Raw genomic sequence first — 26,571 nt, 5'->3', positions numbered from 1 at the left:
GTCATCCATGGGTGCTGGGTCTGGGAACGTAAAAGGGTCGTTTGGGTCAACAGGATCATCAAATAAATCAGGGTCCGCCCCTCCCCCTAAGTCATCATTATCATCCTGTGGAGGAGGTGAATGATAGGGAGATGGTAAAGGTAAAGGTAAAGGTAAAGGTAAAGGAGAATCAGGAGGAGGGGGGGGGGGGGGGACGGGTTAGGAGGTAAAACAGGAGAGGAAGGACGAAGTGGTGAAGTAGCACAGTCCTTTTTCCGTATGGGAGCTGGGGGAGGTGTAGTGTCCAGCTTCCGCTTTTTATATGGGATGGCAGTCACATGTCCCGTTTTAGGATTGATATAGATCCGCTTCTGAGTAGGATCTGGTCGAAAAAGATCATCTGGCTCCGAAGGTGGTGTCTGTGACGTCCGCTTCGGGTCTTTATGAGCTTGTTTCGGCGGGGACGCAGTTTTCGGCTCCGATGATTTTTTCGGCGCCGACTGAGGTTTCGGCGCCGACTGAGGTTTCGGCGCCGACTGAGGTTTCGGCGCCGACTGAGGTTTCGGCGCCGACTGAGGTTTCGGCGCCGACTGAGGTTTCGGCGCCGACTGAGGTTTCGGCGCCGACTGAGGTTTCGGCGCCGACTGAGGTTTCGGCGCCGACTGAGGTTTCGGCGCCGACTGAGGTTTCGGCGCCGACTGAGGTTTCGGCGCCGACTGAGGTTTCGGCGCCGACTGAGGTTTCGGCGCCGACTGAGGTTTCGGCGCCGACTGAGGTTTCGGCGCCGACTGAGGTTTCGGTGCCGACTGAGGTTTCGGTGCCGACTGAGGTTTCGGTGCCGACTGAGGTTTCGGTGCCGACTGAGGTTTCGGTGCCGACTGAGGTTTCGGTGCCGACTGAGGTTTCGGTGCCGACTGAGGTTTCGGTGCCGACTGAGGTTTCGGTGCCGACTGAGGTTTCGGTGCCGACTGAGGTTTCGGTGCCGACTGAGGTTTCGGTGCCGACTGAGGTTTCGGTGCCGACTGAGGTTTCGGTGCCGACTGAGGTTTCGGTGCCGACTGAGGTTTCGGTGCCGACTGAGGTTTCGGTGCCGACTGAGGTTTCGGTGCCGACTGAGGTTTCGGTGCCGACTGAGGTTTCGGTGCCGACTGAGGTTTCGGTGCCGACTGAGGTTTCGGTGCCGACTGAGGTTTCGGTGCCGACTGAGGTTTCGGTGCCGACTGAGGTTTCGGTGCCGACTGAGGTTTCGGTGCCGATGGACTTTCAGGCATCGATGTTGAAGAACGTTTCGGTGCCGGTGGAGACTTCGGTGCCGAGGAACGTTTCTGTGCCGAAGGAGATTTCGGTCTTGGAGCCTGTTTCGGTGCCGACAATGGGTGTTTGGGTGCCGAGGGTGTTAAAGGCACAATTAGGTGAGGTTTGCTCGAGCCCGAGCCACCCACAGGCTTAGTTGTCTTCGGAGCCGGGCCCGAGGGCGGGGCTTCTGAAGAGGATTTCCGGTCGCGACTGGGCCCAACTGGCGGAGTCTTGACCAATGCTTTTTTGGATGGGGCAGGGGCAGGGGGGGTGGTACTCACACGCTGCCCTGGAGTGATGAGGTCATCGGAATCGTCGGCTTCGGACACGATCTCGAGATCTTCGGTGTCGTCTTCGGGAACATCTTGAGCAAAGATGTCCTCCGGTTCTGGAGCTGGTTTGGCCATAATATGGCGTCGAGCTCTTCGGTCCCGGAGGGTCTTCTTCGAACGGAAAGCGGAACAAGCTGGACAGGTGGACTCGTTGTGTTCCGGCGACAGGCAGAGGTTGCAGACCTCGTGGTGGTCACTGTGGGGGAACTTCGCTCCACACTGGGGGCATTTTTTGAAGGGTGTCCTGTCCATCAGCCGCTTCCGGAACCGGTCCGAGTTGATGTCGACGTCGATGAAATGAAGATTAAAGAGTTAAATTGATTGCTGGAAGTTTTCTGCTGGAGCGGAAAAAAGTTCATCCGAACCCAATGGCGGAAAAAAACAATCTGCCGATGGAGTGGATGCCCATGCGCACTGTTGTCCAGGGGAGGAGTCACCAACCTCGTGACCAAAGACTTCTCCGAAGACAACAACAACCTGCAATCATCCGAGCCCAACACCAGATGGCGATCTTATCCTCAGTGTGTGACTCTGCAGCTCATATGCCTCGAACCGGTTTTAATATGCTATTACCCAAAATAAAACACCAATCAACCAGCAAGGTACTGTGTTGGCTGAGTAAAAAACAAGCAACGTGACTTCCTTCAAATGTTCTACTAAACTCAGGCAAAAGTCAGATAAATGTGGCTGCAACTACCTGCAGTCTACGTTTTTGTGCTCTGAGACTCATGCCAGCTACACTGCAGGTCCAACACTATGTAAAGTATTTCAAAAGGAGTATTTCTCGAAGCAAAACATCACCCAGTTTAACCGTCAACCATACATCTTCATTCCATCATGAGGACTCAAACTAGCTCTCCTTCTACAGCAAGGCTGTACCATAACGGAGGTATTTACTAACCACAGGCTACTCCGGCCCACAACAAAATCATTAACCTAATGACAAGGATGGTAAGAAAATCTGCTTGCATCACAGAGCAGGACGATCATGGGCACTTAGGATATGAAGGGCATGCAGAGACTGCTTCCTCGATACGTCAGACTGTCAGAATTTTAGGCACCAGCAAAATGCCCATGCCCATTACACTGCAGTCAAAAGAAACAGAATGCGTACTTTTACAATGAATGGACATAGCCCATTAACTAGTGGCAAGGCCAAAAGCCACTTAAATTAAGCGTGGAAAAGTGGGGGAAAAAATCCTTGCACCATTGGTAGTAGTAAATGAGCGATCATGAATGTCCAGGTTTTAAGGCCGTAGTTACTAATGTCCAAGAAGAAGTAAGAATAAATCAACCATAACATACCCACCGGACACAACCGGACACAACCGGACACCTGCCTCTTTTGCCATCAGCAGAAAAGCCGTCTAAGCAGTCAACAGACGTCTGAGGAAAAAGTGCATATCAGGCACACAAAAATTCACGGTCTCAGTGAATCCTGTTGGAAATGCAAGCTATGCTCTTAAAATGAGTTAACGAAAGGCAGGACTTCGTAACACCAATTTCACGAATCAGTTTCTGTGCTCAGTCCAGTTTGTGAAATCCTTTATATACTGTTCACAGCAAGATGGGGAAAACAGACCTTGGAAAGATCAGATGGCCCACAACTATGCCCCACAAGCAGATAGGAATGATACCATGAGTGAGAAGAAAAACGCTCCAGTCTTTGAAAGAATCGGCAGCGTTAAAAAGGCCACAGTATGCCTGCAGGATAAAGCGAACTTGCTACTTTAAACGATCCATATCCATCGTAGTCCTCAATTACTCACCATGTTTGCCATCAACCAACGCTCTACTCTCTCCACCTCAGCAAACCCTTCCACTACTTCTTCTGGAGGGAACAGACAGGGGGTGGTTAGGAATTAAAGTGCTGGGAAGAATTACTGTATTCCAGACTCACGTTTACTGCACAACCTCCCATAGATCAAACACATCCATGCAAACCTCAGAAGAGAGATACAATCTGGTAGACAACCACCCTCTGTTTAACTAGCGTGTAAAATCACCAATACTAAAGCATTCACGTACTATAATGAATATGCTACTTACCAGTATGCATCTGTTCTTGGCATGTAGGGCTGCTGACATTCATATCTGTGCATAGATCGCCGCCTAGTGTTGGGTCCGGATGATTGCACATTGTTGTCCTGGAAGAGTCTTCGAAGCATCCTGAGATGGGTGACTCCTCCCCTGGACCACAGTGCGCATGGGCATCCTCTCCATCCTCAGATTGTTTTTCGCCATTGTGGAGTGATTGAGTAGATACAGTAAGTGATGACCATGCTATACAGTAATTCTGAGAGCTGCAGCTGCGACAGGCGCCGGGGAGGAGGGTGGGCGATATGAATGTCAGCAGCCCAACATGCCAAGAACAGATGCATACTGGTAAGCAGCATATTCAGTTCGAGGCATGTGGGCTGCTGAATTCATATCTGTGCATAGAATACACAGCAGTACCTCCTATTAGCGGCGGCTACCCGTGCCAGCTGCAGCAGTCGGAAAAAGAGTTTTGAGAACAGCCTGTCCTACAGCTGCCTGCTGTTTTGAGTGTACATCTACACAGTAGTGTTTGGTAAATGTATGTATAGTGGACCATGTGGCTGCTCTACATATTTCTTGTAAAGGAATGTTTCCCAGGAAAGCCATGGAGGCCCCTAACTTCCGTGTTGAGTGGGCTCGTGGTGGAATCGTTAATGTGCGTTTAGCTTTTTGATAACAAATTTGGATACATTTAACGATCCATCTGGCTATACCTGCTTTGGAAATGGCGTTGCCTTTGTGTTGTGGAGAGAAGGCAACAAATAGTTGTTTAGTCTTCCTAAAGTTTTTAGTTCTGTCAATATAGTACATGAGGGCCCTCTTTACATCTAGTGTGTGGAGCATCCTCTCAGCGACATTTTGTGGGTTTTAAAAGAAAACAGGCAGTTCAATAGTTTGATTCATGTGGAACTGCGATATTACTTTAGGCATGAATTTGGGGTTGGTACGCAGTACGACCCGGTTTGCGTGAACTTGTATAAATGGCTCTTGAATGGTTAGTGCCTGGAGTTCACTAACTCTTCTTAAGGAAGTGATGGCAACCAGGAAAGCCACTTTCCAGGTAAGGAATTGAATCTCACAAGAACGGAGAGGTTCAAAGGGTGGACCCATTAGTCTGGTGAGGACCAAGTTGAGGTTCCACACCGGGGCTGGGGGGTGCCTTGGGGGAATCACCCGTTTAAGGCCTTCCAAGAAGGCTTTGATGGCAGGCACTCTGAATAAAGAGAGGTGCTGCCTGTTTTGGAGATAGGCTGCTAATGCGGTTAAATGGACACGTATTGAGGTGTATGCTAGATTGCATCGGTATAGGTGTAATAGATAGCAGATTAGGTTTTGAATAGATGCGTCTAGCGGGTTAATGTGATTGTTGGTGCAATAAACGACAAACCGCTTCCATTTGGTTGCATAGCAAGCTCTGGTAGTGGGTCTCCTAGCTTCCTTAATGATTTCCATACATTCAGGTGGCAGGTTTAGGTAGCCAAACTCTAGGACTTCAGGAGCCAGATTGCCAGGTTCAGCTGTTGCGGATCTGGGTGTTGAATTTCTCCATGGTTCTGCGTCAAAAGCGCGGGTTTGATACGCAGTCTTTGATGCGGCACCACGGAAAGTTCCAGAAAGGTGGTGTACCATGGCTGGCGTGCCCATGTTGGAGCAACCAGGATGAGTGTCAGTGAGTGCTGTCGCAGTTCGCGAGCCACCAGCGGTATCAACGGCGCTGGGGGAAAAGCGTACGCAAATCTGCCGGACCAGTTCATCCATATCGCATTGCCCTGCGACTGTGGATGTGGGAACCTGGCGGCAAAGCTTTGGCATTTTGCGTTTTCCCTTGTGGCGAATAGGTCTCTCTCTGGATGACCCCACTGCTGGAAGTACGGTTGGAGTACTGATGGGTGTAACTCCCACTCGTGCATTTGGTGGCTGTGTCTGCTGAGCAGATCCGCCATCTGGTTGTCCTTGCCGGGGAGGTGTTCCGCCATGAGGAATATGTTCCTCTGGATGGCCCACTTCCACATGCTCTGAGCCAGATGAGACAGCTGTGGAGAGTGTGTTCCTCCCTGCTTCTGTATGTAGTACATGGCAGTCATGTTGTCCGTCCGGATCAACACGACCTTGTTGCACAGGTGTACTTTGAATGCTTTCATTGCCAGGAAGATTGCCATCAGTTCCAGAAGGTTGATGTGCATCTTTTTCTGTTGTGTAGTCCATAGTTCCTGCACTGTGTAATTGAGTACATGAGCTCCCCATCCCTGGAGAGACGCGTCCGCTGTCAGTATTATTTGTGGGACAGGCTCTTGGAACGGTCGGCCCTTGCAAAGGTTTTGTGGATTTCACCAATGCAGAGAGTTGTATGCCCGACCGCTCACCAACACTAGGTCTTTTAACTGTCCTTGAGCCTGATTCCACTGACGTGCTAAGCACTCCTGAAGTGGGCGCATATGTAGTCTCGCGTGTGGGACTATGAAGATGCAGGAGGCCATCATGCCTATCAACTGCATGAACACTCGCGCCGAAAGGGAGTGTTGAGGTTTGAATTTTGAGATCAGCAGTTGCATGCTGTTGATTCTCACTCAAGTTGGCTGAGCTGTGGCAGCCAGAGTGTTGATTGTCGCGCCTAAGTACTGTTGTACGTGCGCAGGTTGGAGACTTGATTTTGGGTAATTTAGTGAGAATCCCAGATCGTGAAGAAGGTGAATGGTGTGGGACATGTGGGCGGCAGGCACATTGTTGTGCTGATTTGGCCTGAACTAGCCAGTCGTCCAAATAAGGGAAGACGTGAATATTTTGTCTTCGTAGATGCGCGGCCACTGTCGCCAGGCACTTGGTAAAGACCCTGGGCGCTGTTGTTACTCCGAAGGGGAGAACTTTGAACTGATAGTGATTCCCTTGAATGGTGAATCTGAGGTATTTCCTGTGTGAAGGGTGTATTGGTATGTGGAAGTATGCATCCTTCAGGTCTAGTGTAGCTAGGAAATCCCCCTGAGTAGTGGGAGAACCTGTTGGAGGGTGAGCATATGGAACTGCTCCGACAGTATATATAGGTTTAGGGGTCGCAGGTCTAGGATAGGTCGGAGCGAGCAAGCCGTCCTTTTTTGGGATCAAGAAGTACAGAGAGTACACTCCTGTGCCCTGCTGGGTGGTGGGCACTACTTCTATGGCCCCTTTTGCGAGCATAGCAAGCACTTCTTGGAGTAAATTTAAGTGTTCGGCTGACATAGGGCGGTGCTTTGGTGGTATATTGGGTGGAGTGGAAGTTAGTTCCAGACAGTACCCATGTTGAATGATGTCCCTGACCCACCTGTCCGTGGTGATGTTCTTCCATGCGGGCAGGAACAGCTGGAGTCGCCCCCCGACAGGTGTTAAGTGGTCGGGGGGTAGGGAGAGGGAGTCACTGTTTGTTTTTTGGGGGAGGACCTGGTGTTGCCATATCCACGTCCCCTGCCTTTGGCGCTGGATCCACGGTAACCACCCCTGTTTTTGTCGTAGGTGGTTTGTGTGCCACCTTTGGCATACTGTTGTTGTGACCCCTGGCCTCTTGATGTTCCCCTATTTCCAGTGCGACGAAAGGAGCCACTACGAAATTGTTGGGTTTGTAGCGCCCCCATAGATTTGGCAGTATCTGTGTCTTTTTTTATTTTCTCCAGGGTAGTGTCAACGTCTGGGCCAAATAAAAATTCCGTGTTAACCGGTAAGTTGAGGATATTGTTTTGTATCTCGGGTTTGAAGCCTGAGATGCGTAACCAGGCATGGCGTCGTAGCATGACACTAGTGTTTATTGCCCTGGCCGCTGTGTCAGCTGCGTCTAGGGTGCATTTTATGGACGCGTTAGTGAGGAGTTATCCTTCTCTAATGAGGAGCTCCGCTGACTCTTTATACTCCTCTGGTAGGTGTTGGAGCAGTGACTCTAGCGTGTCATAATGTGACCGGTCATAACGTGCCAGGAGTGCCTGTGTATTGGCAATGCGCAGGATATTGGCTGCTTGCGCTGCCACACGTTTGCCAGATGTTTCAAGGACCTTAGACTCTGTCTGGGGGAGGAGCATCACCAGTTGTCTGAGTGGGCTCTTTTGCGAGCGTTGGCAACCACCATAGAGTCTAATGGCAACTGACCCCTAATGTATTTAGGGTCACCAGGTGCAGGCTTATATTTCTTTTCAATCCTGGGGTTTAAGACTCGGGCTCTTGTGGTGTCTTTGAAAATGTCTATGGCAGGCTTCAGAACCCCTTTAAGCATGGGTAGGGTCTTGACAGTTCTTTCCGAAGATGCGAAAGTGTCAAGCAGGAAGTCCTCCTCAATGGCGTCAGAGTGCAGTTCCACCCCATGATGAGCAGCAGCCCGTTCGATAAGGGCATTAAATGCGGCCGTGTCCTCTGTAGGGGAAGTTTTAATATTGTAGAGTTGTGCGTCCTGAGCATGTGGCGTGACACTTGGGTCTGTGGGGTCATCCCATGCCTGATCAGGATCCTGCGTTTCATCGGGATCTGCGTCCCCGGGGTAGATGGCATCGTCCCCGCCATAGTCCTGCATTGGGTCCGATTCAGAAGGGGTAGGAGAAAAGGACTGCGGATCTAAGTGGAGGGAATGGAGGTGCTCTTGTAGCACTGGTTCCTGCTCCGCCGGTAGCTTGCGTTTAAGAGGAATTTTGTATGGCACCTCTTCCCTGACTGGAGTGATCTTGCGCTTGTGGAGCATGAGCCTGCCAGTGTCGGCGTCGATAAACTGTGGCCCTGAAGGTTCGTGTTCTGGTAGGTCAGAGGTGGACTGTGTGTGGAGGACACGTGTCCGAATTTGAAAGAGTTTCGGTGCCGATGTCGGTGGCAGCCCAAAAGGTAATGTTGGTGGGCTCCGAGTGCACTGTACCGTGTGAGGTAGTGTGGGGACCCGAGGTAGAGTGGAGGGCTACCTGGTCCCGGATACGTTGGAGAGATGCAGAGACCTGTTGCACAGCAAACTGAGATGGTGGTTTGGTGGGCATCTTGGTAGTAGGTGTGGAGGCCGACCCCGACTTTTTTGGCGGAAGGGGGTCACTGGCTTGAAGGGATGCATCGATAGTCGACGTAGTCGAGGACTTCTTCGGCATCGGTGCTTTAGGCGTCGACGTAGCCGAGGCGGCCATTTTGACTGTGGAGGAGACGGGCTTCGGTGTCGGCGCCTTGTGGTGCACGGGGGCGCGCTTCTTCAGTGCGTCGACCGCGTCTGCTGCGGTGAGCTCGGCGCCGAAGTCTTTTTGTGCGCGTTCGGAGCCGACGACTTGCGTCGGCGCCGAGGCAGTGGACTGTTTCGACGCCTTTGATCCGACCAACACCAGTTTCGCTTTCGATTTGGAAGGGACTGGAGCGATGCATGTTTTAGGGTTTAACAACCCAGTCGTCTTGGGTAATATTGGCTCTTGCATAGTGTTCAGTGCCGGGCCGGAAGGCGGGGCCGAGGAACCATGGATTAGGTCTTGGGTAAGGCCCGAAGGCGATCCCTCGACCGGAGCCTGACGACTAATTTCGGCCTCCGTTTCGACGGATTGGTCTAACTCCTCGGGAGAGCTGTCTTCTTCAGCCCCATAGGCTTCGTCGATGTCCCCTACCTCGTCGACGGCTTCTTCACGTCGAAAGAGTTCTTAGTCATCGTCGTCCGATTGGGAACCATGCTCCGAAGCGGGGCTAGATAGTATTTCTTCCACGCTCTCGGCGTCCTCGTCCTCGGTGCTGAATATGTTGGTGGGTGCGGGCGCTGCCTGCTGCGCCTCGAGCCTCGCTGCCCGTCGGTTCCGTAGAGTTTTCTTGGATCGGAACCGCGCGCAGGCCATGCACTTTGATTCGTCGTGATACGGCGAGAGGCATTTATTACAGACCGGGTGGACATCGATGTGAGGGTACTTGGCGTGGCACAACGGACACCTCTTGAACGGAGTTCTCGATTCCATCGTCGATGGAGCGTCGAAGTTTGGAACAATTCGATTCGAAATTGTGAAAAAGGGTGTGGAGCACTAGAACTAGTAGTCGACACCGAACGGTAACTGTACCGACGAAAACTATAGGCCTTTTGGCCTAAAACTAAGTATTCCGAAGTTGAGCTAAGATAGTTGCATCCGAACCCAATGGCGGAAAAAAACTATCTGAGGATGGAGAGGATGCCCATGCGCACTGTGGTCCAGGGGAGGAGTCACCCATCTCAGGATGCTTCGAAGACTCTTCCAGGACAACAATGTGCAATCATCCGGACCAAACACTAGGCGGCGATCTATGCACAGATATGAATTCAGCAGCCCACATGCCTCGAACCAGCACTGCATAATGGGAGAGAAACAGGGAATCAGTACAGAGGCTGGGTAAGACGGTAGGGACAGACCGGAGATGGCAAAAAAGATGCTGCTGAGCTTGAATTTTTTTTTTTTACCAGCTTTAACAAGGAAGTAGACTATGGCGAGGGTGAGAGCAGTTATACTAAGCAAGGAACAGAGGGGCAGGACTTTGGCTATCCACTCTCATTGGGGCACAGAAGAGTGTGTGGCCCAGAACACAGTTTTGAAGATCATATTTTTAGGACTATCTTCGCCCATAATATAACACCATAATGGGAATTGAATACATCATTAACTGCTGATCGTGTCAATGAGAGGAGTGCAATATATGGCCCAGGGACGTCAAGCGAGATAGAAGTACTAGGAGCAACTACCCTGTAATTTGTAGTGCGACCTTTGGGAAGTGGTAGTGTCCTCTCTCCCTATTAGTTCAGAATAAAAAGGCAACAGAAAGTCCTCTGAAGCGAACAGCCAACTACAGTAGTGCGCGGTACTAGTCACTGCCCTCATCTCTAGGTAAATTTTATTGACACGCTTTTTAACTGCACTGTGGGATGCCTCTTCGCTAACACAAGAGTATCAAACCTGCACCGAAAAGCCTGCAGTTGCTTTCATCCACGTACCATCCAATCAACGTTCACACCAACAATACATAAAGCATTCAAACTACACCTCTCACACAGGTTAGGTTGGGAGGCAGAATTAACTCACCAGCAGGCAAGGAATTCTGTTTGTGGGGTGGGGCGGGGGAGGAATGAAGGTGGTAGGCTTTAGCTTGACCATCTCTGGATATGGCCTTTGTGCCCCCGGAAGGGGCCGCTGCCGCTCGCGCTCTTACCTCTTTCTTCTCCTCGTCCTCTGAACGGCAGCTGTTCTCCATGGCTTCCTCACTTCCAGGAGTTTTGTCGGTGGCTGTGGGTACAGCCGCTTCTTCCCCATCTGTCTCCGCCCTGCCTTCGGCTGCGTCTTGGGCCATTTCCTTCTCACTACAGAAGAAAGAGGCAGACCGCTTAGATAGATGCACAAAGAAAGACATTTCCATTTAAAAATTCTATTCTCAAAAAGTTCATGTCGCAGTAGGGAAATGCTACTTACCAGTATGCATCTGTTCTTGGCATGTAGAGCTGCACATCTACACACTATGCATAGATCCCCATCTGGTGTTGGGCCCGGATGTTTGCACTTGCTTTTGTCCTGGAAAGTCTATGGAAGTCACAAGGTAAGTGACTCCTCCTTAGGATCATAGTGCGCATGGGCATCGGCTCCATCCTCAGATTATTTTTCGCCAGCAGGGGAATGATGGAGCTTTTTAAGAAACAGGAAGATGCCCTTGTATGCTGTATCTAAATAAGTTAATACCGAAACAGATCAAGGAAGCCGGGGAGGCGGGTGGGCGTGTGTAGATATGCAGCTCTACATGCCAAGAACAGATGCATACTGGTAAGTAGCATTTCCCGTTCGAGGCACATGACCAGCAGATTACACACTTCGCATAGATTGTATAGCAGTCCCCCTCCTTAGCGGCGGCCACCAGTATCTGCTGCAGTAGTCTGAAATAGGGTTTGGAGTACAGCTTTCCCCACACTAGCTTGTTGTTTTGATTGCACATCTACACAATAGTATTTTGTGAACTTGTGCGGTGTAGACCATGTAGTTGCTCTGCAGATATCATCTAATGGAATGTTCCCTAAAAATGCCATAGAAGTCCCTATTATTCTTGTAGAGTGGGCTCTAGGAGGAACAGTTTAAAGTACGTTTTGCTTTGTGGTAGCAAATTTGTATGCATTTAACAATCCATCTGGCTATCCCGGACTTTGATATGGGATTGCCTTTGTGTGGTGGTGAGAAAGAAAGAAACGAAAAGTTGTTTAGTCTTTCGAAAACATTGTGTTCTCTCAATGTAATAGAGCAATGCTCTTTTAACATCTAAAGTATGTAGAACTCTTTCTGCGACTGTGTGTTGTTGCTGCGAGAAGAATACGGGCAACTCCACAGATTGATTGAGGTGGAAGGGAGAAATGACTTCAGGGAGGAATTTAGGATTAGTTCGGAGAACAACCTTATTGTGATGGATTTGTAAGAAAGGTTCCTGAATAGTTAGTGCCTGTAGCTCACTAACTCTTCTTAGAGAAGTTATGGCCACTAGGAAAGCAACTTTCCATGTTAAGAATTGTAGATCACATTTATATAGAGGTTCAAAGGGTGATCCCATTAGTCTTGTGAGAACAATGTTTAAATTCCACATGGGTGAGGGTGGAACTCTGGGAGGAATTATCCTTTTGAGTCCTTCCATAAAGGCTTTGGTGGCAGGTACCCTGAATAGTGATAAATGTTGTCTATTTTGTAGATATGCTGCTATGGCAGCAAGGTGTAGCATAATAAATGTATAGGCTAAGTTGCACCTTTGTAGGTATAGTAGGTAGCTTATGATGTTTTGGATAGACACATTTAGGGGATTGATGTTATTTTTATGACACTACATCACAAATAGTTTCCACTTGGCTGCGTAGCAGGCTCTAGTGGTAGGGCATCTAGCTTCCTTAATGACGTTCATACAGTCAGGTTAAGGTAACCGAACTTAAGATTTCAGGAGCCAGATCGCAAGGTTGGGCTGAGCTGGGTCCGGGTGTCCGATCTCTCCACCGTTCTGGGTTAAGAGGCGTGGTGAGAGGTGTAATCTTTGGTGCGGAACTACAGGCAGTTCCAGCAATGTGGTGAACCACAGTTGTCTGTCCCAAGTTGGAGCAACTAGAATGAGAGTCAGTGAGTGTTGCCGTAGTTTGCGCACCACCAGTGGTATGAGTGGGAGAGGCGGAAAGGCGTACGCAAATCTGCTTGATCAGTTCATCCATATCACATTGCCTTTGGCCAATGGGTGTGGTTATCTGGCGGCGAAGCTTGGGCATTTGGCGTTTGTGGGTGGCGAAGAGGTCTATCTGTGGTTGCCCCCACATTTGAAAGAATGGTTGATGAACTTGTGGATGAAGTTCCCACTCGTGGATCTGTTGCGTTTGAAGACTTAACAGATCTGCTAAGGTGTTTTGGATTCCTGGGACATGTTGGGCTAGGAGAAAAATGTTCTTAAGTATAGCCCATCTCCATATGTTCTGTGCTAGCTGAGAGAGCTGCAGAGTGTCCACCCCGCCTTGTTTCTGTATGTAGTACATGGCTGTCATGTTGTCCTTGCGGACTAGGACAGTCTTGCCTGATATTTGTTTTTGGAATGCTTTTAAGGCTAGGAATATGGCCAGTAATTCCAGTTAATTGATGTTGAATAACTTTTGTTGGTGTCCACCTGCCCTGCATGGTGTGATGTAATAGGTGAAGCTCCCCAGCCAGAGAGCGATGTGTCCACTGTCATGACAATTTGAGGAACTGGCTCTAGGAACGGTCGCCCTTTGGAAAGGTTTTTGGTGTTCCACCACTGCAGAGAGCGATGAGTGCAACCGTCTACCAACACCAGATTTCTTAGCTGACCTTGAGCCTGGTTCCATTGGCGTGCTAAGCCCTCTTGTATGGGACGCATCTGGAGTCTTGCGTGAGGCACTATAAATATGCAAGAGGCCATCATCCCTATGAGCTGCATGAACACTCGAGCTGGAAGAGTGATGCGGCTGAAATTTGGTGAGGAGACCGAGAATGCTTGCTATCCTGGCTGGACTGGGATAGGCTAGAGCTTTTGAGGCGTCTATTGTGGCGCCGAGGTACTGTTGCGTGTGAGAGGGTTGCAGATGAGACTTGGTGTGGTTTATTGTGAACCCCATGTTGTGGAGTAATTGGATAGTCGCATGAGTGTGATGAACACACTGGTTGTACGAGCTGGCTTTTATGAGCCAGTCGTCAAGGTATGGTAAGACGTGAATGTGTTGTCTTCTTAGATGGGCTGCAACTACTGCTAGGCACTTTGTAAATACCCGTGGTGCTGTTGACACTCCGAAAGAGAGTACTTTGAATTGATCGTGCTGCCCGTCCACTACAAACCTGAGATATTTTCTGTGAGCTGCGTGAATGGGAATATGGAAATAGGCGTCCTTGAGATCCAAGGTAGCCAGGAAGTCGCCCTGTGAAAGTAGAGGAAGGACCTGCTGAAGTGTGACCATGTGGAAATGGTCTGATTGTATGTATAGGTTTATGGCCTGAGGTCTAGAATAGGTCTCAGTCGTCTTTCTTTGGTATGAGAAAATACAGGGAGTAAACTCCTGTGTTTTGTTGATGCAGGGGGAACTAGTTCTATTGCACTTTTTTGTAGCAAGTAAATTACCTCTTGTTTCAGGAGTGACAAATGTTCTGTTGACATTGGACGCTGCTTGGGTGGAATGTTTGGGGGGGGGGGGGGGTAGAGGTAAGTTCGAGACAGTAACCGGATTGCACTATTTGTCGCACCCACCTGTCTGTGGTGATGTTGGTCCAGACAGGAAGGAACTGTTGTGTCTTCCGTCGACCGGAGTGGAATGGTCCAGGGGAAGCGGAGGGAAGTCATTGGGTAGGGGTGGAGGCAGAGGGGGTGGTGTTAGTCTGACCTCTGCCCTGGTTATTGTTGCCTCTGTATCCTCCTCTCTGATAACCAATCCACCTCTTACAAGGCTTCCACCTTCACCAGAGGTTATCAGACGAGTAGCCCCTGGAGTTGCCCTTGTAGGATGAGCGACGAAGAGAACGTCAGGGAGCTTACGATGGCAAGGCTCCCATTGATTTGGCTGTGTCTGTGTCCTTTTTCATCTTTTCAAGGGATGCATCAATGAGGATAGAGCTTTGCACCTCCGGTTTAAAACCGGAAATGCGTAGCCACGCGTGCCTGCGAAGGACACTTGTGTTTATTGCCCTGGATGCTGTATCTGCCACATCGAGAGCGCACCGGATGGAGGTGTTGGTGATAATTTTACCCTCCTGTATGAGGTCGTTGGCCTTATTTTTGTATTTGTCCGGGAGGTGTTGTAGTAGGGACTCCAACTCATCATAATGAGCCCTATTGTATCTGGCTAACAGGGCCGGAGTGTTTGCAATGCGCCAAATGTTATCTGCCTGTGACGCTGTTCATTTGCCAGGAGGCGTCCAGGAGTCTAGACTCTGTCGGGCGGAGCTGCATCACCTGATGTTCGCGAGTTAGCCCTCTTTCTAGCATTTGTGACCACCATGGAGTCTAATGGAACAGGGACCTTAATGTAAGCTGGGTCTGTAGGGGCAGCTTTGTATTTTTTCTCAATTCTAGGATCGATGACTCTAGCCCTAACAGGGTCCTTAAATAACCCCTTTGAGCATGGGTTAAGTGGATGTGGACCTATGGGTGGTGTCAAAAGTGTCCATTCAAAAATACTCTTAGACTGGTTCTGTATGTAGGCCGACCCCGTGGAATTGGGCAGCTCGGTGTACCAGCTAATTAAAACCCATGGTGTCTTCTGGTGGGGAAGGCCTACAGGGGTAGATGGCATCTTGCGGGACATTAGGGACATCAAGCGTATTGTAGTCATCCCAGGGGTCAGGGGAAGCTGGTGGACTGGGGTCCCCTAGTGGCAGGTCGTCCGCAAAGTCCCCTGTGTCATCATATGTGTCATCGTCTACTGGTGTAGGGGATGGCGTAGGAGAAAGAGGTGGTGGGGGAGGAGGTGGAGAAGGGACTCTAAGAGGTGATGTGGCTATGTCCCTCTTTTTAGGTGGTGGAGCTGGTGCAGGCATGTCCAGTGGTCTTTTCCTGGAACTCAGAGTCAATTGACTAGTTTTAGGGTCTTTAGAGTTTTTTGATCTTCTGAAGAAGGTTGGATGTTCGGTGTCGACTGTCGGTATCGAGGGCTTTTTCGGCGCTGGCTCCGGAGCGGTTTTGGACTTGGAGCCGTGTGGTTTACCAGTCTGTGTGCTTCTTCGGTGTCGATGTTTTTTTCGGCTCCGAAGAGTGAGAGTCTGAACTTTTGGGGAGTGGCTTCTTCGTCGGCTCAGTGTTTTTTCGGTGCCGGGGAGTCACTGCTTGGTGTGTTTGGTGCCAGGGGCTTCGGGGTGGAACTAGCGGTCGGCACAGAGGATGGGTGCGACTTTTTCGGTGCCGATGATTGGGCTGTGGCGCCGGTGCAGGCAGACTCGAGCCCAAGTCGCCGGAAGGCTTGGTAGGCTTCTTTGCCGGGCCCGAGGGCGGGGCATGGGAAGCAGTGTATCGGTGTGCACCTGAGCCCGAAGGTGAAGGTGTGACCGAAGCCTTTGTTGTTGTATGGAGTGGGTCGGGGTCAACGTCTCTACTTGCGACCCGTTGAGCCGGAGTCACTTCTTCGTCTGAGTCATCGGCTTCAGAGGCGCTGATGAGGCCTTCTTTGACCCGCTCCTCTGGCACATAGACGCCCTCTTGGAAGATGTCGTCGGGGAATCGAACTCGACGAGTGAGTCATGGTCCTTCGAGCTAGTCTATCCCAGATAGTCTTCTTCGAGCGGAAAGAGGCACAGGCTAGGCAGTCTCTGGCCTCATGCTCCGGAGAGAGGCAGAGGTTACACACCTCATGCAGATCGGTGTGGGGAAACTTCGACCCACAGAGGAAACTTTTTGAAAGGCGTCCTTTCCATTAGCCAGCTGCCAAGGCTCAGGTCGTCCCGAAGGCCTTCTTCGTCGACCGGAATCGAAGACTTTTAGAGATGTGCGCCGATTAGGGTTCACGATCGAGACAATACCGTCAAAAGGGTGAAGGATTGCGCGTCGAAACAGGAATCGGTAACTGTTCCGAACTGGAGCGCGAGAAACACATCCCAGTCCGATGGCGGAAAAAAACAATCTGAGGATGGAGCCGATGCCCATGCGTACTATGATCCTAAGGAGGAGTCACCTACCTTATGACTTCCAAAGACTTTCCAGGACAAAAACAAGTGCAAACATCCGGGCCCAACACCACATGGCAATCTATGCATAGTGTGTAATCTGCAGCTCATATGCCTCGATTTGAGGCTAGGTTTTGAAATTAATACCACTAACGTGCAGGCATTCGTGGGATCCAGCCATTTTTGCGAGATCAACATGTGTATAAGAAAGTGTCCCTTTTGACATGGTCACCCCCACTGGTATTCCTTGCACTTTTGACTCAAAGTGCACTGGGTTCCTGCTGGCCAGGTCCCCAGTGCCAGATACCTTTAGCACCCTCTGAGAGTCCCTAGTAAATGGTACCCCTGGTACCTAGGGTATGAGGTACTAACTGCACACAACCAAAGTGGTAAGTGTACTGCTTGTAGTAGTTGCCACAAGGTGCCACTACAAACTCACCGGTCCTGAAGAAAGCCTATAGATCCTCTCGGGACAATAAGGCTGAAACATGTCGACCAAGACCAAAATAGTGCGGTAGATCAGTAACTCAATCTACGCAAGCACCACTCTTGAACCTTCCTACCCCACCAAATCCATTAAAGCATCTGCCTATATGGTGGTGTAGGGACTTAACTCACTTCACACTGGCACACCACTTACCTCTTTATCTCAGGACGCTACTGCAATAACAGTTGGTCAACCTATTCAAAAACGAAACCCTAGGATGATGCTGTCACGTTGCAGAAAGGCGGAGAATCAAGATATACCGCCCGTATCTTGTGTACGTGAATGAGTTTTTTTTTTAGTTTTTTTTTTTTTTTAAAGACTGATTAGTAACAAATTTGACCCTGGTACACAGGACGAGTGGTACATTCCTCCCTCCCCACCTTTTTAGGTCTCGCCTGACCCAGGGCATGCGCTGGTCTGGCGAGACTTATTGAGAGGGCTCCAAAAAGTGCTACCAGGCCAGCCTAGAGCTACAGTGCATGTGCGCGGGCGCCGCGTTTTACAGCGATCACTTTGACTTTCGCGGCCGCAGGGCCGCTTTGCATAGCCAATAGGTCTCGCTTTTGGGACCTTATAAGTATTTAGTTATGCAACTGTTGCATGGCTAAACACTTATAAGGTCCCAAAGGCGAGACCTATTGGCTATGCCAGTGCTTGTTGATAATTTGTACCATAGCTTCTCCTTTCCTCCATTCTGATTAAATAGTACCAGTCAAGGAATCCACCAGAGGCTGGTCGTTTTCCAGGGGGCATCTCGGAGATGCCTTTGAGTACACTGTATAATAAATCCCACACTGGCATCAGTGGGGGCTGCTTATGCTGAGAAGTATCCCTAGTAGTGAGGGACGCTCCTTTTGCTGTGAAGAAACTTTCATAACATAAGTAGTATTGTATAGCAGCCACAAAGGTGACTTGCTGGGACTTCGCATGATTCAAATAAACTTGCAATCTCTACAAGCATCAAAAAACACACATTATGATCACAAAAGTAAAAGCTATGGTACCATGCCTAGCATGCACTATGTAGAAAAATGCATTCATGCGCTCACACCACCATCAGCACTCCAAGACTGAAATCTCCACCTAAGGGCTTCTGCCACAAACTTCCAAGCAGACAACTGACAATGGTCCAGTGCTACACATCAAAGACTAATAGATATTAAATAAACAAGACCACCTGCATGGCTCCGAGTGTGTGAATACCTGCCCACCCAGCAATTATGTGCTTAAGGGGAGCATTTCTGTGACATGGACTGAAACCAACAGCAGGGCTCGGTTATCCCCTCCTTTCTGAGGTAAGCCGCCAGGTCTTTGGTGTCACTGATATTGTTTACAGTGGTAGCTGAAGCCTTTCACCTGTCCTCACTTACCAGTCACATACTGGTATCTCCCACCTTTTCAAATTTGTCTGCCAGTTCCCTGCAACTGGGTACTTCACCCATTCATATGGAACAGACATCTCAAGTATGCAGGGGCAAAGTTAGTGTGTGAGATGTATGTGGCCACAGACTAGGATCCATTTTTTATCTGGTATCCACAGGGGGAAGAGAACATTGTGAATATCTTTTGTGAGCACCCACTCTTGACGCCTGCTATCGGCACCCATCTCCGACACATCTGGTTGCTGGCTCCTTTAGCACCCCGTTCGCCTAGCATTGATTCTTGGGCTAAACAAATTGGGACTCCAACCCTCATATTAAGGTTCTTTATTCGTTTGTGACATAAAAAGTACACTTAAGTCCGATATATCGGTCTTGTTCGCCTGAGCAGACTGTCACATTTGCCTCACTACCCATAACAAAGAGTGTCAATGGAAATGTATTTTTATAATTTTGGATACCAATACATTATTTGAAACTTCAACTCTAGGACTGCTTTCATAGTGTAATTCTTGACAGTGAGGAACCAATGTTTCCCAAGAACACCCAGAACACACTACAATCACCAGGCTGTGGAGAACCATCAGTGGTGGGAGTAACACTGTTTACAATGGCAAGCCAAGGCTTTTCACCTGTCCTCGCTTAGATGCCAGTAGGTGACTGCTTTATCACCTCTTAATTTGTCTGCCAGTTCCCTACAACTGCGTCCCTCATCCATCCATGCGGGACATAGATATCTCATGTGTGCAGGTGCAAAGGAAGTGTGAGATGTGTGGCCACAGATTGGGGTCAATTTTAGATCTAGTAGCCAAGTGAAAGAGGACACTGCAAAGATCCTTTGAGGTGGATCAGAGTGTGAAGGAGAGGAGACAGGGGAGCCAAAAGAAACCCACCCTAACAGTGTTGAAAATCGCTACAGTCCAAACACCATCAGATCTGCCCCCATTCAAAGACTTTCCAAATCCCACATCCCTGTTAGGATTCCAAAAGACTAAGAGGGAGCTGTGACACAAAGAGTACCTTACAAGGTTATCCCACAGAAGCAGCCAAAACCACCCCAACAGAAGTTGCTGGAGAGCAATAATGCCAGACATAATGTCCTGCTTCTGAAAAGCTATTACACTGCATTGTGTACTTCCGCTTTTTTTCTCAAACTAATCACTGGCCGGAAATTTACTTTTTATTGGTTAGTTTACTGAGTGAGGGGTGTTGAATTATTCAAAATATGTACTTATACAAGTGTAAGGTTTTGGATTTGAGCAAGACGCTGATCATACCAGATTATGAACATAAATAGAAATCTTGTATGTCAAATCTTTCAAAATTCTCAAGCTAGGTTTAACAGGCTCTTTTTAGGCCACATTTTTTTTTTTTTTTTTTTAATCATCACAGGTCAATTTCACAAAAAGCACTGTAAAAAGTCCATTTTGTGTAGTGTTTTTGCAGGGTGTGTCAGTTCCAGGGCTGGGATTGCAGGTGATTTTGTGCGCATCCGTAAACTTCTATGTTTAAAGGATATTTACCAACTTCCCTCCAGACCCTCTCACAATTGAAAAGGTCAAAACTAACCCAGACAAGGGATGAAAAAACCTTTTCCAGGAAGGGAAGGTACCCCAATTTTAAAAAACATTAGCAAAACCAATAGGTCTCGTCTATGAGTGCTATTGGCTTTGCCAGTTTTCTGGCCACGCTACACAGCTGCTGCGAAGCATGGCTAAAACTAATTAAACAGTGTTAGCACTCCTCACAGAGGTATAGGTTCCTATATCTCACCATACACACATATATAAACTGATCAGTCACCCCTAAGGCAGGCCCTATCAATTCTGAGGGCAGGGTGCTTGGTTTACAATGTGAGGGGGTGCCTCTGCCTGAGCAGGGACCCTCTGCAGCTGGCAAGAGTCTATTCTCTGTGGCTGTTTGTGGATGTGGTTAAACCATATACTCTTAAGTGCATTATAACCTACCGGTAAATGCTAACTTTGGAATGACTGCATCAAAATGTGTTTGGTGTCAAACAACTTGGAATCATACCCCCACACCAGTAACTGGTGTGATAGTATGATCCCACCCTTCTAGAGGGAACGACATGTACCCACTGCGGAAACACGGTAGAAATCTGAAAGAGCCCTGGCATCACAAAATGGATACCACCAGCACAGACACTGGGCTGCCCTCCTGCTGCAGACTAAAACTCTCAGTGGAGGAGGCCCAACAATAGGCATCCTGTCACAGGGAGGTGTCACCACCTTCCAGACAGGATTTAGTGCAAGTCCCTCCCTTTCCTTTAGTATAAGATAGGGATACCTTGCCATTTCAAATCAGATATCCCTGGACGACGCTCTACAAGAAGAATCCTGGCCCTTCGATGTTCCACTACCTTTGGAAGACTGAAGAATCTCCCTTGGAGTCAAGGAGTGAATCCCCTGCTTGGCAGGCACCAAAAACTTGAATCAACGGTCGCAAACTTTCCCGCTCACGCCGGAGTCCGAAGTCCCTGCAGCCCCAGAAGTGGATTTCCTGACCTCTCGACGGCCATTGTGAGTCCCCAGCAGAGCCGAGGCGAGTGGACCCCACGAGTGACGAGGAGCAGCAATACCCGGGTACCATACCTATTGTCGAGTGCAACCCCTTCACGATGTTCTACAAACTTGTGCATTGGACAACGTGTGGTCCAAGCCGCCAGCAGGATTTCCCTCGAATATCAGAGGCCTACCTCGTCCTGAGTGACCGTGGGCTCCTGTGAAGCAAATCCTCACGAGGTGTCTTCGCGATCCCTTGCCGGCTGGCATGTGGGTCCCCTGAAGACATCAAACCAAAGGGCTCCCCTGGTTGCTCCAGGCCTGCCCTGACTTACCCTTGCTGGGTGAGTCCCTCAGACCTTGCTGGTCTGCACTGCTGACTTTCTTCGATTTCCACGAGACTTGCTGTTGCTAAGGCCTGTTGGCTCCAATCCGGTTGCAGACACGTCAGTAAGCTGCAGACTTCGTGGGAGACTCCAAATCCAGCTCCTGGTCGTCGACGCCTCCTGGACCTCGTGGCTGAAGAGTCAAAACACCCCTGATCACCTGAAATCACCCGACTTCCGTGGGCATCCATCTTCCTGGCCCCGGGTAACTGGCCAGTGACTGCGAACACTGTCCCTTCTGCTTCCAGGTCTTCATCTTGAATCCAGCCTTGGATTCCACCGGACACTTCTTGAGTCTTCACAAGCAGCAAAACTTCGGCTTCCACAGTAAACGACGAGGCGACCCGACACCAAAAGACACCGATGCACCCGGCTTCCCTGGGTGAGGTAACTCATGCACTCCGGTGCTCCTGTGGGTGTTGGCCCTCGAACTGCTTACCTTGTAAGTGAATTGCTTGTAGACTTCCTAGAAGTACCCTTAAACTTTAAAAATCCAACCGCGACTTGCTCCATTGAAACCAATAGGGAACCCCGCGGCTGAGTTCTCACACTGCACCTGTCTCTTGTGGGGCTTTTACTTACCTGCCTTGGGTGGATTAGTGAAGCCCCAGCAATTATACAGGCCCTAGGCCTTGTCCCCTTACAAGTCGACTTTCCTAAACCTCTTTTTTAGTATATGGTCTGGTACGCCCCTAGGGCCCCAGCCATATTTGTGCTTAACTTATTGTGAAACGTTGATATTTGCATATGTTCCTGACTTCTAATCTCATAAAGAGATTAGTAGAGTGTGTTTTGAAATAAATACATATTTGATCTATATACCTGTGTGGTGTCCTTTCATTTGGTAATTCCAGAGATAAGGTAAAACAAGCTGCTTTACATTCCTCTGAGACTTACCCTAAAGACTGCTCTCCACAGCTACCACTAGGATAGCTTTCTTTAAAAAGGTTGTCTTAAACCCATCTACCATAAGAGTCGAATTGGACTGGTGCAAGGTGGCCACTATAACTAGTGACCAGCATATGCCAGGCCAACTTCTCAGTTGTGCACCGGGCTCGGGCGAACAGAACTGTGAATATGTTAAAGAAAGGTGGTACTGCGCAGATATTAAGGTGGGGGTATTTTTTCTTTAAATCTGTTTTTTGGGTCTCTTACATTTCCTGTTACAAGTTATTGCATCATAAACATAGTACATCATACATGATATCTCGTTGGGAGTAACTTCCGGGGGTGTGAGTTGATTAGTGTTTCTCCCTCGCCTTTACCCCACAGGTTATCAGATGTAGGGAGGAAAGGGAGCGGTCGGATTATGCATCTTGAAAATCAGTGACGTAGCTGGCTGCGATTCAGCTGTACTATGACGTTGCGTATGGGGGTTGGGGGGGGATGGGGGGGGAAGATTAGGGCCACATCCAAGGCCGCGTGAAATTGTGCCGGACACATCCTGCATAGGACATAGATGGTGTGTGTTTTGTTTGCTATACCGGGGAGGCTGGTGTTTGCCTTATGGGGGTTGGGTTGGAGCGTGAGATTGGGCCTGTGAAGCCTCAGGTGTTGCCTCTGTTGTCGTTTCCTGTGTAAATTGGAATAGCAGCTGTACCCATTCCATTGAAATGGGGTGTTTGCGTATACCTTTCACTTACTCTTCTCTCAGTGCCTCTTCTTCTGCTGCGCCCCCATTTTTTCATAGAGCCCACCCAGGCCTCTTCTGGGGGACCTGTTGGGGCTCTCCAATACATAGCTACTCCCCCTATTTGCCAGGAGAAGCGCCAGGGATACAAAACGCCATTGTAATTTTTCGGTTTTCTTTTTGCGGTAAACTCCCATGTGGATATGTTCGGGAGATTTACTGTCGCTTGGAGTGTCTGCTGTACCTTATCCCAGAACTGTCTGATGGAGGGGCAGTCCCAAAACATATGTTTAAAATTCGCTTCCTGGGTCTGGCAGCGGGGGCAAGCGAATTGCGTGCCAGGGTAAAATCGGTGTAACCGCTGAGGGGTTAGATATGCTTGGTGCAGTACATTGAATTGTATGTTTTTGAAACGCGCATTCCTGGAAACTTTTTTGGGGGAAGGTGGGGGGGGTCCTTTATGCCAGTGGCAGCCGCAGAGACTCCGGGGCAAGGTGGCCTCACCGACGGTTAGGGGAGTAACAGTGTGTCTCAGGACGGACAGGTCAAATAAGCAAGGGGATAGAGGAACAAGGGGTGGGGTGCCAACATCTACCTGCCATGCAGATGGCTGTCCCAGAGAGAATTACTTCGAACAGCACCTGCAGCAGTGTCTGCAACCGTGGTTTAGAATTGTGTTTAATATTCATGCAGTTTGGTTATTGTTTGTCAGATGTAAATAAAATATCCACCGGTTGTCGCACCTTTACTCAAAAGTTGATTGACAGTCCTTCTCAGACATCTTCTGCTTGAATAATTTGTGTTTCGAATCAAATTACATTTCAGCATGATTACAGACCTACTGTTCTCAAAGCACAGTGTCTGCCTCTAGCTTTTTGCCCTGTATTAAAACCCTCCAAGCCCTGGAAAATATTCTTTAAAAGCCATCATGTTAAGTTTAACATGCCCAACAAAACTGTTCCGGCCACTTCAGGACAGTGAGTACTAGGTGGGGCCAGAATGCAGTTGGCAGCTCGCCAGATGATTTACGTCTTGCAAATGGAACTTCAGGTTTTCTTTTTAGTTTACATTTTCTTCGCAATAATCCTCTTGGACTGGCGTGATCTCTTGTCTTCGGTATACTGGTTTCTGTACGAACCCCAAGTACTGTAGGTAATTAGCTCTCCTAGACGCTGGTGGATAGAGGTTTGCTAATGCAGCATTGGAGCGTCTGCAAGTGTGTGTGGAGGAAAAGAACTTGTGCCCATCAAACAGTCTTCTTACCGAGCAAAGTAGACTTCCTGACTTATTACAGTACTTTAGGCGGCACTGGAAATAATATTTTTCTTTTTTTTACAGGCAGCCAATTAGCAACGCCTCAATTGTCTATGCATCAGAACTGGCATATATGATGGCCAACTTTGTGGCATAAACCAGCAGCCCTCCAAATACCGGTTCGTGGTCGGGAACTCTTTGATGCAGCATACACTGGAACCTGGATCGAGATGCTGATGGGAGCAGATGAGGGTCTAACTAGCCAAGTTAACAATGCAAATGGTGAAAAACAGGTGTCCGTTCACATTACGGCTTTCTTATGCTTCATCTTCACGTCTTTCCACACATTTTGCTAAGTGATGAAAATTGTTCCCCCGTTATGAGGTCCATCTGTGCCTTTACACGCAGATGTCATCTTGGATCTTATCCAAACAGGCCAACAATGGGAGTTAAAACACTTGGAATATTCTGCAGGCCTGCACTTCTTGAAGGTGATCAACTCCAAGAACCAAAGTGAGTATGTATATGGCCAAAAGCAGGGTCGTTTTCCTTGGAGTTGAGTGTAAACACTAGAAAAAGCAAGTTTTGTCATGTTTCTATGTGTAGTAATGTCCCAAAACATGGATTTCACCTCCACGAAGATCAATTAAGCACAAAAGGAATAAATCATTTTGGAGGATAAATAATGTTTATCATTTGAAACAAAAGAACAAAATTAAATACCATATAGTTTACCTGTCGGTGTAGTTTTGCAGCTTGATGACTTTCTGGATTCACTATACTGTGCATTATTCCGCCATCTAGTGCTTGGGTCCGGAATTGTAGTATTTCATATTTTTTCGAGGCCCAGGTTGGCGTCGACATACCACCATTTGGTGTCCTTCGTGACGTCGACACGCTTCCTCCCGAAGCTCCCACCTTTGGTCGCCATCTTCAGATTCTTTTCTCTTTCTGGTCTTACTTTTCCTCATCTAACCTTGTAAAGTCTTTTTTTTTTCACCTTCTGTCTCCCTTTACCCTCCGGTCTCATCTTTCTGGCCGAGGAGGGTGGGTTCGCTAGTGAATCCAGAAAGTCTTTCTATACGTTTTGCAGCGTGAATCTTTCTGGATTCACTATGCTGTGCATAGACATTGTAGCGGTTTGTCCTTATAGTGGTGGTTGGGTGGAAGATGAGCACTGGTTACTGAAAATGTGTTGCAAGACCTTCTCTGTCCCACTTGCGCTTCTTTGTTCATTTGGATATCCACACAGTAGTGCTTAGTGAACATGTGCACTGAAGACCATGTAGCCGCTTGGCAAATGTCTTGAATTGGTGTGTTGGCTAGAAACGCAATTGTTGCTCCTTTCTTCCTTGAGTGAGCACAAGCTGCTCCTTGTAACGGCTGAGCTGCCTGTTTGTGGCAGAAAAGAATGGTTTGTGCAATCCATCGTGCAATGGAATTTTTGGTAACTGGTCGTCCCAAAAAACTGCTGGCAAAGGATACAAAGAATTGCTTTGCTTTCCTGCACTCTTTTGTCCTTTCCATATAGTGCATCACTGCCCTCCTGGCGTCCAGTGTGTAAGGCCCTCTCTGTGCTTGTGGATGGTTTTTGGAAAAAAAACTCTGTATTTGAATTGTCTGATTGATATGGAAGTTAGACACCACCTTTGGCATGAAATGCGGGTCTGTTCTCATGACAACCCTATCACTGTGTATTTGTAGGTAGGGTTCTTGGAGCGTTAGTGCTTGTAATTCACTTACTCTCCGCAGTGATGTGATAGCTACTAGGAAGCCTGTCTTTAGCGTGAGCATATGCAGTGTAGCTTTGTGAATAGGCTCAAATGGTGCCTTCATCAGTTGTGTAAGCACTACATTGAGGTCCCATGCTGGTGCAGGCATTCTTCTTGGAGGTGCGATCCTTTTTGCTCCTTCTAGGAATCTTTTTACCACCTGTGAGGTGAAGAAACTTTTCCCCGTTTCTCTTCTTGTGTAAGCCACAATTGCCGCCAAGTGGGATGTATAGCTTAGTTTAGTCTGCAGTAGATGCGTTAAGTATCTTAGTACTGTTGATTCCTTAGTAATCCTTGTTTGCAGTTTCTCCCTCATGCACCATTCGGTGAATCTTTTCCATTTCGCTACGTAGCACGTTCTTGTGGTAGGTCTCCTTGCCTCTGAGTACTGCCATCGTGCTTGCCGGTA

General features: G+C 48.7%; 1 protein-coding gene across 6 annotated transcripts in view; it reads right to left on the bottom strand.

The window, feature by feature from the left end:
- The window catches only part of LOC146870713 (apoptotic chromatin condensation inducer in the nucleus-like), an 851,523-nt gene that overhangs the window by 694,593 nt on the left and 130,359 nt on the right, over positions 1–26,571 (bottom strand). For 5 of the 6 annotated variants that reach the window (XM_085646186.1, XM_085646194.1, XM_085646198.1 and 2 more), the window contains exon 2: positions 10,779–10,926. In XM_085646186.1, the coding sequence (XP_085502312.1) occupies positions 10,779–10,926 (148 nt within the window). Of the gene's footprint in view, positions 1–10,778; positions 10,927–26,571 lie in introns of those variants that run through there. The other variant, XM_085646200.1, reaches the window with a different exon arrangement.

The sequence above is a fragment of the Triturus cristatus genome, chromosome 1_1 (assembly GCF_964204655.1).
Source record: "Triturus cristatus chromosome 1_1, aTriCri1.1, whole genome shotgun sequence".
NCBI classification, from domain to species: domain Eukaryota; kingdom Metazoa; phylum Chordata; class Amphibia; order Caudata; family Salamandridae; genus Triturus; species Triturus cristatus.
This window is presented reverse-complemented; position numbering and strand designations above follow the sequence as displayed.